Source organism: Eimeria maxima, genomic scaffold, assembly GCF_000499605.1.
Source record: "Eimeria maxima Weybridge genomic scaffold, Emw_scaff982, whole genome shotgun sequence".
Lineage (NCBI taxonomy): Eukaryota > Apicomplexa > Conoidasida > Eucoccidiorida > Eimeriidae > Eimeria > Eimeria maxima.
The window spans coordinates 1-13,311 of NW_013566907.1; the positions used below are offsets into that span (position 1 = coordinate 1).

Genomic DNA, 13,311 nt, shown 5'->3' on the forward strand with positions numbered 1-13,311 from the left:
TAACGATTTGTAAATGCGTTCCCCCCGGCAGCTTCCCTCCCCCCCCGCCCCCGGAAAGTCCTCAGCTCCACTCTGGACAAACACGGCAGTCACAACTGAATGTGAGCATACAGATGCCTATACACAAACAGAACTGCGGATGTGTACTTGCTTGCTCACTCCACTTTCGTTGGCGCCGTTCACGTGCTTGCACGTAAGACGTCCCTGCAGCACTGCAGCTTCTATCGATTTCCCCACAATGTGCCCGCCTATCAACCCACAAATTCGTTAGGTGTAATCAGTCAGAACCGTCCGGGTGGCAATAGCTGAAAATACGCCAACCCAACACTGGCTTATTCCGTCAAACGCCTCCTACGCTCGCCGCATCATCCTTCTGTCCTATGCAGCTCTTCCTGTCCACTTATTCTATTTTTGCAAAAAAGTAAAATAAGCACTTTCGACAAGTTTGCTACTCTCAGGGACGTACTCCCACCAATCGCTGCAACGCTCCTTCGTCGCCGGAGGTGCGAAGAACGAACCACTCGGGCTCCGGCTTTGGGGGGGGGCTGAAAGCGACGATAATCGCAGTCCCGTTGTATAGCTTTGTTGCCCACATGGCAGTTCGGTGTAGAGACTGTGGCAGGCACACTAGGGGGATCTCCAACTGCAGCGTCTCTGTGCCTAGAGCAGTATCGCCTTCCACTCTGACTTGCGTATATGATGCCCACAGTCGAATGTTCTCGGGTGCGGTGCTGAAGTGGGCCACAAACACGCAGTGCCCTACCGGCTGAAAGTTCGAGTCAGGCGGCAAGGCGGCAGCGAATGCCACGAGGTCAGCTGGAACTGGAGCCACAGACGAGGTGTACCCCGCGAGAATATCAGGAAACAGTCTAACGGCCGCCTCCACGACATAATTACCATCTCTCCTGACAAAACCCACCAAATTCGGGTCACTAGGAAGCAGCACGCACCCTTTGGGTACCGCCACCTTTATCTCGTAGCTCACTCGTGCACCCATTGCTCGTTGAAACAGCACCAAAGGCACACTCAACTTCGAGGTATAGCGCGGTGAGCTGGTGGCGATGAAACGCAGCAGCTGGGAAGAAGCATTACCCATAATGTTGACGCCCCCCGACTTCAGGGTATCACTAAAGCCGTTTGTCATCTTCGTTGCCGGTACTCGTAGGATACAAGTCCTTATGGCTTCTTCGCTGGGCTCGCTTAGTGACTGGACGCTCGAGGGGAAGCGGGGGACTTTGTATACCCCAGTGGAACTCGAAAAGAAGCCAACTGGAACGCTTGTATCCGATACAGGTGCTGCTGTTGTCACGTCTCCTGCCTCAGGTGTATGCACAGTCAGGCCAGCGGCCAATGCCTTCCGAGAATACCGGGAAGTGACTGGATGCCAGCCGCCTACTCCCGTCACTCCTCCCACTGCTCCCGCCCCCGATATACCTGCCGTTGGAAGGCTGGAAGTGCCTACTGAGAACGAAGGAAAACCAGATGCAACTCCCGATCCAGTTCCTGATGCTAGAGGCGCTGCAGCAGGCTGCGGCTGCAGTGCAGGCACAGCAGCCGCTGGGTTGGTGGCCCCTCCAAAGGCCTGCATAGACTGGGGGAAATATCCGGCGGATCGAGAAGGTGGGCCCTGAGTAACTGCTGCTGATGCCGCCCCAGCTGTTGCGCCTGCGGCTGCATCTTGGCGCTGAAGCGGAAGCTCCTTGCCATACGCCTCTTGAGGGAACGTCGGGGCGGGCGTTTGCACTGGAGGCTTGGGGGGGACAGCCTGTCTTAGTATGTTATCAACTGTGCTGCCAGTGAGATCACTGAATGCTGCATCGCCTCTGTCTGGCCGCTGAAGTAGGAAGAAAGCGGCGAGGATGGCGCAGTTGGCTTTCCGAAGAAGCCCTCGAGCGCAATGCCCGCTCATCGTAGCGTTCCCGTTCCCGTTATGTTAAAAAGGAGCCAATAAAGCCGTATTAATGGTTATATTTCAGTTTAATAAACACAGAAGATGCTTTCCGCGGACAAGGGTGAGGAGGTGGTGCAGGAAAAACAAGCGGGAGACGAACAAGCCACGTTGGTACAATGCTGCCCACGATGCCATACGAGCGAAGGAGAAGCCGTCCCCCGCTCGCCTTCAGTCGAAAGGCGGCTGCAGCAAAAAGCTCAATCTTGCAAATGAATATAAATACAGAATAATCAGCAACCAGCGATACATACACACTGCAACTGCTGATTGACGAAGGATTGGCGTGAGCTGCTACTCCACATACGGGGCACAAGCGAATATGATCATGCACAGCGGAGCGTTCATAGCTACGGGATCTATCTTGTCTTGCCTCCTGGGCTATATATAATATTATTATAAACTTTTTTTATTCTCACTCTGGGGTAGCACCGGTGATCTACACTACTTTGGCAACCTGCAGAGCCCCATAATCCTCCAAGTAGAGCTTCGAGTGCGGCCAACAAAAGGGGCAACTACAAAGAGCACCCATAGTCAAACAAGTAATGAAAATATTAGTTTGCTTTATTTAATTGTGTACCAAAGCAAGCAACACTAAAATATATGGCGCCAACCACACAAGGTACAGCAACGTGGAATATCTAACGCGTGATCGCGACCTTACTCGGGGAGTGTTTGAAGCTGCACGTTTAGCCAATAAGCTTTTGATAGCAGTAAACGAAAAGAAACTTTCCACGCTTATTAGTATCCAGGATCCCTGAGTGGGGCGGCGAAAGAGCCTGAAACTGCAAGTGAGAATGTGTGTAGCACTGTCCGTCCGCAGTTGGCTTACTCAGTCCTAGTAGACAACTTGCACGCACGGGAGAACGCCTAAACTCACGTACAAGACATTAACAAATTCCCATAGTGCAAGCGAATACAGCATAGGAAGCCAGTTTATGCTTGGGAGTGGGACTATGGATCCTGTGCGAGCTGCAATGGAGCCTGAATACTTCTGATAGGCACTAAAACAGTGGAACTACTTCCCGAATCTGCAGGAGTCTTGGGAGCAGCGGGTGAGTGGCGCTGTGGTAGATTGGGCGAACTGCCATTAGGTGCACAGCACCATGCTCCATCACCTCGTGCACGGCAGCCCCAAATAAAAGCACAGGCCAGCCTTCTAGTAGATGAGATGATATGGAAGCAAACCTTGTCAACAACTGCCTGCAAAAATTGTACGCATAGCCAAGAAGCTGGTAAGGGTCCACCTGCACACACCAGACAGATTTCTCAACACCGCACAGACTGTGCTAAATCTGCCATACAGGCCTCACAGAAATAGTCCACTTCCTCCTGTAGTTATCCCTGTCCTGAATATGTCTGTACATACCTGTAATTCCTTCCATTTGCCGCGCATCCCGGGATGCCTTCGGATGTTTCAGCCGGTGCTCTCACTTTCTGTTTGTGCACCACAGCTGACAAGTTGTTTGCCGATGTTCGTGAAGAGCTGGTGTTGCGGAAGCTGCGCAGAAGAGTGCTCCCAGGTGTGCAAAAGATGTCTAAATTGATCTCGCTCTGGTCTTCGACACTGTCGGCTTTGCCTCCTAAGTTAGCATTTCCGGCTTTTATATATATCATAACAAAAAATGGACGTGAAAATGAGTTGCTTGAGTAAACTATGTGTCTTGTTGACAATGGCCGTCCTAGTAGTTCCGAAAAGGGCAGCTGATGGACGCAGGGTTAAAAGGAACTCTTTGAACTTAGAGTACGTAAACTAGATTACGATGAAAGCAATAGTATATAACAGAGCCGAGTAAGCAGGAACTTTGGGGAGTCTTGGGTTGCGAAACAGAAGCGATTAACGGATAGTTCGACGACTGCAAACGTTACGTTGCACTGTTCAATCCGTGTAATAGTTATCGGGGAAGCAATGATGGCCTGTCCATGTTCACGAGGAATAGCTTCGCGCCAATGGCCCTCCGATTCCTGTCAGCACTTATCCTGTTAAGAACACGAAGAGGCTTCCAGGCGTCAATAGAGAATTAATATGCGTACGATTCCTTGGCTGCAATCGAACTAGAACACGAAATAAAGTTGGCATATTTGCTGAGTCTCTTCATTCTGACTAGTTGCTATCATAGCTTGCGACTGATATTACGCCCATTGGAGTACCCAATGAGATATCTGCCCGGATCCGTTGGGGAACCGGGAGGCTCTGCAAAAGTGCCGGCTTGATGGTGGTTATGGGAATTCGCTGTTGTGCTTACGCGCCCGGAAAACATATTCCTCCGTTGAAAAGCGCATCGTAGGCAACCAAAATGACCTTTACTCCCGCTGCGCTGTTCCACCGGCCTTTCCGTAGTCTGCTAAACACAGTCGCGCATTTTCCGTAAAACTTCAGTACAAATTGAATCTTGAACATACAATCGGAGAAGCCCACGGTGTGTCTGCTACCAAAAGAGACCCCCCGCTGCTGAGCAGATCGATATCTGCAACGTTCTCAATATCTAGGGAGTCTAATATACGCAAGTTTCAAAGGAAAATGGAACTGTCACGCTTCACATACCAGTGCAGTTGCACAGCACAAGCCTTGACCTGTTGGGAAAACGCAGAGAACGCCAAGAATCACCTTGGTGATGCGCTCGGTGTATTGAGCCAGCGACTCTCAGCTGCCACTACGTATAGCCCAATGTGCCCCTTTGCCAAGCGATCTTCGAAAAATAGGGCCAAACCTCTCTAAATTAAGTCGCTGTGACCCTAAACCGCATTCTAGTCCATTTATGTATGCACAATGTAGAATAATAGGTATGTTACCCCTGACCCCCTGTCAAGATCTTAGCCCCGGGTCAGCTGGCCACGCAGCCTAAGGTTAATCAGCCAACGGCAGACAGATGTGCCAACATTACACAGTGTATGCCATAAGAGGGAGCTTCATGAGCCCTAACGGGAGCAGCCAAAGCGCCAGACGCTGCGCGAGAAACGGCGCGTAGCACAGTCCATCCACAGTTGGCACATGAACAATTACCCCACCCAAGTAGCACAAAAAACACCTAAACGCAGGCAAACCCTGTTAACAAATATATCCCTACAATGCAACTGAATGCAGCATACACCGCCAGTGTATACTTCGAAGTGCGACTGTGTAAGGCTGAGTCTGATTCCTATCCGAGCTCCAATGTTGCCAAATTACTCGTGATGCCTGGAGACTGTTCAGGAATATCGCCTGATGTCATAGAATTCGAATCTTGAGTGCCATGACGCAAACGCCTTCAAGTGTTTGAGAGGACGCAGCCTTCCGTGGGCTGCAACCTTGCTGCAACTCAAGGTGGAAGACAGCTCCCCAAACGGGAACACATCAGCCTTCTTCACTGTATTCGTCAACATCGTATACCATTGTTGAGGTCCTCTACTTGCTTACCGTTTGCCTATTAGGGCTGGCTAAGTGTTTATGCACCAGCTTCAGAGTGTTCACGTCGGACAGAAAGTCCTACAAATATGCAGGCAATTGCTCAATAATTACATGGCACTCAGTATATACCGTGAAAGTATACCGTGAAAGGAAATGGAAATGTATGTACCGGCTTCACACCTACCACGCTATGCTGCCACACACATGGAAAGACTTCGAACCAAGCTCAGTCCACATGGGGTACAGCACCCTAAAACTGTCATACCCGAGATGAGCAGACGCGTCGTGCCTGAGTTATATGAAATCACAACTACTACAAACAACGCCTCTCGATTCGACCTTTTTTGTGTGGGAGTGTTGAGCTAAACTTAACCAGCGACGCAGATAAACGCAAGGCAGCTTTGCACAGCATCATCGAAGGAAGATACCACCATTTCTGCAGCAGCAGCCTGCATACACACTGTAACATCAACATATTGGGCTGGCCAGTTTCTAGTTCCTCATGCAACCCTTGTAATGCAAGGAAATTTGGCTTCCAGTAGCCGCAGCTGCCAGCCCCTCAGTCCCGCGGTTCTTCGTTTGGCAGTACCCGTCAACCTTTAATTTCAGTGTAGCAGAAGTGGAGTTTGCATGTGCAGTCGTTTGATCAGGAATCATTGGTGTATTGGGGGGTAAGAGCCCGCTTCTGTAGCTGACAGACACCGAAGATTGGCTGCTGCTTCCCGTGCTGGCTATTCCCGCCGGTACTTCAGCTGGACGGTGTAGATCCCTGTGCCCTTTTTTGTATCCTTAAATCGGACCTTATTTGTCTCTGAAAAGTGAATATACGGGGCAGAGCGTATTCCAGAGGCCTGCCATTGCAACGCTTGAGACAGCAGCACGAACCCCAACAAGAGTTTCTTCTAGGGAGGAAGGAGCAACTGCCTCCCCAAAGGGGTTGCCGCCACATGGAAGCAACCGTGGAGACAGCGTGTGAAAGGAACTCTTTTGCGCGCTTATAGTTGCCGGCTGCACTAGCAGTGGGAGCTACAGCGGGGCCGGCATGCAGCCTGCTGCAGCACATTGGCTGCTGCTGCAGCGAGGCGTGCGGCCCGTCTTGTGCTTTTCCGATGGTTTTCGACGTGTTCCTGTGATGTGCCATGCCTCGTATGCTAGGCAGCTCCTTCATCAGTCCTGGTTCTCACGGAATACCCAAATCGCTGTGGCTCGGGTAGCAGCAACAACTCAAGTAAAAACAGCAGCAGGAACTCTGCATGCCTTCAATCATGCACCTGTAGGGTATCTTAGGATGCCGCAACAACAGCAGGGGCGGTGTATAACGCCTCGTTTGGCGGCCGCATTCTTTCATACGTGCACGGGAGAGCTGCTCGTCAGGAGCAGTGGGAGTGCGAGGAATGGGGGAGAACAGGGATTTTACACAGCTACTTTACCTAGCAGTGGTGCTGACAAACAGCTACGGCTGGAAAACATTCGGCTGTTGAAGGAGCAAGAGTTGCAGCGTCTCCAGTGGCTGGAGAAGGTAGCTCGTCGACGCGATTGGTTGCACAAGCAGCAAGTACAGCATGAGCTGCAGCAGCTGTTTTACAAGGCAGAAGAAGGTCTGTTAAATTCGGCAGCTGAACTCCCTGCACAAGTCTTGGACAAAGTGCTGTCGCCCTTGCTGCGGCAGCTGTATGCGGCGGCGGCGGCAGCAGGCCAGAAGCAGCCAGAAGCAAGTACACTGCTGCAACGCCTCTCGCAAGACATAATTGCTCTCTGCAGCCGCAGTAAGCGGGGAGAGTCTCTTGGAGAGAGCAGCGGCTCCAGCAGCAGCACCTGCAGGCAGCGTGAGGGAAGCACCAGTAAACAGAGTCCCAGCAGTACAAATGAAGGCAGTGGCAATAGTAGTACCAACAGCAGAACCAGCAATACCGGAACCACTAACAACGATGGCGGAGGGGAGAGCACTAGAGACCCTCGGGGTCCTGGCCATTCAGCAGCCCCTGGGAACAGTACAAGGCGGGTGCCTCTTGGCTTCGAGGCGTTTTACCCGAAAGAGGCCCTGAAACAGAGCGAAGGTAGTAGCAGCAGTAACAGCAACAGCGGCAGCAGCCGGCTTCCATTTGTTCCTCCAACCGGCGGCGCCCTGCAGCATCTGCTGCTTCGTATGTGCATATGGCTGGGCATCTGGGTGTTTGCTCTGTCGCTTTTGTCGAGAGTCGTGGAGCCTCAGCTGTCACTACAGGTTGGTCATTAGAATTTCTTCAACCCAGGTACACCATCAATAAACAGCAGGAACAGAAGCTGTACTGTGCATCCGTGGTGCCTGCGTGATTGCACAGGAGTTTCTTAGTTCATATGTCGCTCGAGGTTTGGTAGAGAAAGTCGTCGTTGTTGGGGATAGGGGCCGCTGCACTGCTGTCGTCAGAGCACCCCCAACACCAGAGCAGCTGCAAGCGATGGAACAACAACAGCAACATCAAGTGATGTTGTACCTACAGCAGCAACACCAGGTGCAGCAACAGGTGCAACAGGCAATGGCCGTGCAGCAATACCAGCAACAACAGCAGGAGCAGCGAAATGACACGCAGCAGCAGGCTCAGCAGCAGTACCAATTTTCGGTACTTCCGCCGCTGCAGCCGCCCAAGCTAACGGATATGCTCACTAAGAAACATATCGTCAGATTCAAGACAGGGCTTACACCCGAAAGCTTCATAGAAAAGATGGAACATTTCCAGGTAGGCGGGAGACCCACTCCTTATTATTTGTTTTACGCGTTTTTGGTCCTCAGAAAATGTATTGAGGTCATTGTCTTACTGAGTGCCTTACTGCTGCTGCTGCTGTAATGTTTCGTCCTGCTTTTGAGATCTCGTCTGCTGTTGGTTTGGCTGCCAGGCATCTCTCGGCATACACCCGAAAGACTTCCTTCCAATCTACGTCGAAGAGGGCTGGAATTTGAGTCTTGGAGATTTGGTAGCCTCTGCGTTCTTCTTTTTAATTATGGCCACCATTGCCAGGGATTTTCTTATGGGAGGAGGTGTCAACCGGTGCAAAACTACACCCTAAGAACTAAATTTCTTATCACGGGGCTCATTACTACAAGGAGTTGCAAAGCGGTAGTACTTCTTGAAAAGTAATCATTCTTGATGCCCCGACTTCATGGATTAGTGTTTTGGGTGTAGCGTTTCGTTTGCAGGGGCGGGAGCGCGAGCGGTCTGAATCGTCTGTTGGGAAACAGCAGCTCGAAGCGAGCTCGCATTAAGCCAGATACAGTGAGTCACCTGTAGTGGGGCGCCCTGGAGGTAGACTGTGAGTTTGCGCGGGAGTTTGGGCTTCAGAATTCCAGCAAATGCCTGTAAAATGCTATATGCTGCGCTGCTTTATGCGCAGGTCAAGGTTCGTTTCGCTGACGTTGCGGGTACGTGGCTTTTACAAGGCGGGCATTCAACAGGACTTGCGTTGTTTGGGAGTTCTAGTTTGGAGTACTGCGATGCCTGCTTGCTTGAGTTGTGGGGTGGAATTCGCCACTCAGGTTTGCATGAGGCCAAGCGAGAGATTACAGAGTTCGTTTCCTTCCTCAAAAATCCCACAGCATTCCAGAAAATGGGTGCGAAGCTTCCTAAGGGAGCACTGTTAGTTGGACCACCGGGTACCGGCAAAACGTTGCTCGCTAAGGCAAGCAAACCCTCTACCCGTGCATTCAGCAGTTGGTGACTGCTTGCCGCTTCGGTGAATATATTAGGTTGAAGCCAAAAATACATGTGTGTCTATTTCGTTTAGCTTAGTCGATTGGACCTTGTATCTCTACGGTCTCTATTGTTCATGTTTGTTGGGGTGTACAGGCAGTGGCAGGCGAGGCAGGAGTTCCATTCTTCTCAATTAGCGGCTCCGATTTCGTTGAGTTATTTGTAGGCGTCGGAGCTTCGAGAGTCCGAGAACTCTTTGATGAAGCCAGGAAGGCGGCGCCTTGTACGTTCAGGATTCAGGGTTTTGCTCTGAGGTTTTAGGCACTGGAATTTGTTGTCGTATCCTGAGAGCTGAGTTCCAGGTGTTTCTCCAAATATTTGGTGCCCTAGATTCGGAGTGTGCTGTTTGCAGCTATTATATGGATAGACGAGATAGATAGCGTTGGTGCTAGTCGCAGCACGCAGTTTGCGAATAGCGAAAGGGAACAAACCCTGAATCAGCTTCTCGTGGAGATGGATGGGTTTTCACCACATGAGTCGGTGGTCGTCTTGGCAGGTAATTGACTTGCCTTCCCTATGCCATGCATGCGCACTGCAGGTCTGTTAGGATGCAGCTGGACAATATACACACGACTTCTTTTCCTAGAAGTCGTCTGTATATTTGTCTCCTGTGTGCTCCGCAGGTATGCAGGAGGCTATCAAACTAGAGGGTTCATGATTCTTTCCTTTCCCTCTGGACTACAAAAGATGCTGCTGACAACCATATCCTGCGTGCTGGGAAAGAAATGCAGACAGCAATGCGTGTGCACACATACTGAAAACACCTTGGCATACACGGCTCAGTTCCGGTAGATTTTTAAGGAGGTGTATGTTTTCCTACCCTCTACGTCTCCTGTAAATGCATGTGGATGTTTGCGCACATACTTCAGCACACTACTAAATAAGTCCACGTACACGTGCCCACGTGTACGTGTCTGATTGGAAGTACATGCTAACTAGAGGCGCATTCGTGTTGTGCCCTCACCGGGAGGCATTAATTATTCAACGAATATGCAGGCGCCTTTGATTAGAGTCCATGGACACTTGTGCGTATACCTGCACAAGGTTGGGGTCTCACATCTTCATTGCACGGAGCAGCACGTGTAATGCACTTGGATATCTTATCTTTCCTATATCTGTCAGTTTTAAAGCACGAAGCAAATTATATTGCTGCAGAACTCCCTTTATCTTCCCGGCAGGCACCAACAGAGAGGACCTTCTAGATGCCGCACTGAAGCGAGCTGGAAGGTTCGATCGGAGGGTGGTCATCAACCGACCAGACGTTAAGGAAAGAGCTGAGATATTCAAGGTGCGTAGCCGCCCATCTAATGACCTGGAGGCATGCGTAGCCGCCCACGTGATGACCTTGGATGCTCTCCGTTCTTGGTGTGCACGCCTTGTAGCTTCCTCTTCTGCTCCCCTGGGAGCTAGAAATTAGTGCGACTGCACTTTCTGTTGCTGGGCGTCTCTCGGGTGCTTGCAATACCCAATTCTTCACTTAGTCAAGATGGTCCAACCTTCGGTTCTCCCTGTTTCCCTTTGTTTTGCCTACTCAGGTCCATCTCCAACCTCTCAAGTTGTCTCCTCGTGTCGATTCAAATGCCCTGGCAGAGCGAATGGCTGCGCTCACCCCCGGCATGGTAAACTCTGTTTTCCCTTTTCCGTTGTCTACCTGTGAACGTTTCCCTCCCTCGACCTTACACCTGCCTTTCGTGACTTCTTCCTTTTCATTTCACTTTCATCGCCAACTCAGCTTGCATCTCCTTTGCCGTTCGCTGTTTGTGCGGCTGGCTGCTGAGTGTTTCTCCGCATGGGGTGCCACGTCCACGAACATTTTCATGCAGGACGAGGCACGCCGGCAGTTGCCTGCAGCCGAAGTTCCCTACATAGACTAGATGTATTGATATGTATATACAGCGTGTGGCAACAGATTCTCATAGCTGGAATAGTCTATGATTGTATAATAAGGACGCCCGTATCCATGCCGGCTTGTTTCAGTGTACCACAAGATTCGTTAGGTCTATAGATATGAAGTTGGGCGGCAAAGCGCATTTTTGTCTTACGGATGTCGAGTCACGTATGTACGCGCATTTATTTAGATACACGCTCCTTGATGGGTGTGGATACATGTAATTCGGGGGGTTCGAATTACGGGTATTATGTCATTAGTGCAAGGCTGTTACGTTGTTTATGTGTATTCTATTGGCCTTCCATTCCATTGGTCGTTTGTCCTCTACTTTTACTTCCAATTTCACATGCGACTTCTTCCCTTCAAGGTTGGCGCTGACATCGCGAACATATGCAACGAGGCGGCAATATATGCAGCGAGAAGGCGAACGAAACGAGGCATTGAGCAGCGGGTACGTATTGTAAAATCTAATTACGCAATTCCAAACACACGATACGCACAGTACAGCATTTCAGATCGAGAGTCAGGCGAAGAGCGTCAAAGAGAAAAAGGGGAAGGGTTCTAGGTTTGGAAGCAGGGCAAGGGTTTGGGCGCAGGATTTTGAATTGGCTGTCGAGAGGATTATCGCGGGTCTTCCCTCCAACACAAAAAACCTGATGTCAGAGAAGCAAAAGAAGACGATCGCTCTTCATGAGGCAGGGCATGCTGTTGCAGGGTGGTTCTTGAAACACGCTGGTGGGTTAACCGAGACTTCCTGTAATTGGCCTGGCTTGCCACCCGGACGCGGCTATGTCGACAGGCTGCTAGGTTGTGTCGTTGTCAATGCTTCAGGCTGTACCTGCGTATATCCAGTTATTCTCGCACACCTCTTCCTGTTCATCTGTTTGGCTGCCCTTTTATTGGACATACATGCCGTTTCTCATACATTCGTATGGTAGCTTTGTCCGCCGTAGTTGTATATCAGCTACGTTATATATCACCGTGGTTCTTTCGTTGCTTTGTTTGCACTAAGGTACAGCTCCATCGATTGCATCCACCCAACAGAAGTGCACGAGCATATCTGGATATCTGGATGTTTGTGTGAAATACCTGCTCTATTACTTCGTTTGCCTGTGCTTGAGCCTGTGATATGCTTGAGTAGACGTGGTGCTCAAATTAACTATCATTCCTAGGGACAGCGGAGCCATGGGATTCAGTCAGCAGATGCCGCCTCCTGTGGAACTCTATGAGAAAGATGCCCTTCTAGACAGAATTGCCGTGTGTCTTGCTGGGAGAGCGGCGGAGGAGCTCTTTATGGGATGTATATCCAGCGGTGAGTGGAAATGGGCCTGAGGGTATTGCAGGGCCTCCCCGTTTAGGCTCGGTAGGTTTGGGTCAAGGATATTTCCAGGAGCATCCTACAAGACCAGCGAACGCACCAAAGGAGCATCACGTGACTTTTTCGTTCCTTTGTCTGACTACCTGTGCAGTTCCATCTTAGTATTAGTTCGAACGCTGCACAGTATAGAACCTTTATGAGTGAAACGTGTTTTGGTTCCGCTTCGTACGGTTCGGTTCGTAGGTGCCGTCGATGACATTGAAAAGGCCACTCATCTGGCCCGTTTAATAATCATGCAATTAGGAATGAACCCGAAAGTCGGTTTGGTCAACTTGAAGCGCACTCGACAAAACCCACAGGACCCCTATCAGTTTTTCTCAGATGCTACGGCGCAGGTGAGAAGACCGGTACATGCCAGGCTACCTGGTGCAGTTGAAAATGCGATTAGCGACACGCACGCACTTTCCCTTACTTTAGCCTTCGTAGAGGAGTCGTGTGAGTTTATATCCATGCCGCTAGCACTTGAACGACTACCTCGCTGAGCCTGCGCTCTCATCGGTGTGATTGGTTGTGCGGCGAATGGAGGGTTGTGATTCTTCACGCCTTTTCGTTTGTCCCACTACCCTTTTTACCTCATCATTTTCGTTTGCTTTTCATCTGGATTTTCGTGTGCATACCTGCGCGTGTGTAAGTGCATGTGGGTGTAAGCAGACGCGTCCAAAATTTCGCATGATTCCGTGTCAGCGTACATTCAACCCACACTTTTGCAGTTGTTGTCGCTGCCCGTTTGTACGTGCAGCTCGTGGATGATGAAGTTCGCAATTTGATTAGCGCCCAGTACGAGCGAGTAAAGGATCTCCTAAGGGAAAAGGAAAAGGCAAGGATCCTTTGTGGCTTCACGGAACGGATAGACTGTATTTGCCCGGACTTTGTTAAGCTTGCTTTGTAGCTTGATGTTGCAAGGCAGCAACCGCGACAATGCTCGTCAGGCTCTTGTGTGCCCGTACCTGCTGCTTTAGCTGGTACTGCATGTATATATATATA

At 50.5% G+C, this 13,311-nt stretch overlaps 2 protein-coding genes across 2 annotated transcripts; one reads left to right on the plus strand and one right to left on the minus strand.

The window, feature by feature from the left end:
- Window position 1: 1 nt before the first annotated feature.
- Window positions 2–1,909, minus strand: EMWEY_00046840 (hypothetical protein, conserved; the record flags this gene model as incomplete). Its single annotated transcript, XM_013483155.1, has 2 exons — window positions 2–72; window positions 467–1,909. Coding segments are annotated over 2 exons (1,514 nt in total), but the record flags the coding sequence as incomplete, so codon positions are not given.
- Window positions 1,910–6,468: 4,559 nt separating this feature from the next.
- EMWEY_00046850 (AFG3 ATPase family protein, putative) lies at window positions 6,469–13,216 on the plus strand (the record flags this gene model as incomplete). The annotated part of the gene is made up of 13 exons (XM_013483156.1): window positions 6,469–7,560; window positions 7,658–8,053; window positions 8,211–8,362; window positions 8,512–8,587; window positions 8,706–8,922; window positions 9,162–9,284; window positions 9,414–9,557; window positions 10,240–10,349; window positions 10,597–10,680; window positions 11,546–11,684; window positions 12,091–12,261; window positions 12,511–12,662; window positions 13,067–13,216. 13 exons carry the CDS (start codon window positions 6,469–6,471, stop codon window positions 13,214–13,216), a joined length of 3,006 nt encoding a protein of 1,001 aa, XP_013338610.1.
- Window positions 13,217–13,311: the final 95 nt, after the last annotated feature.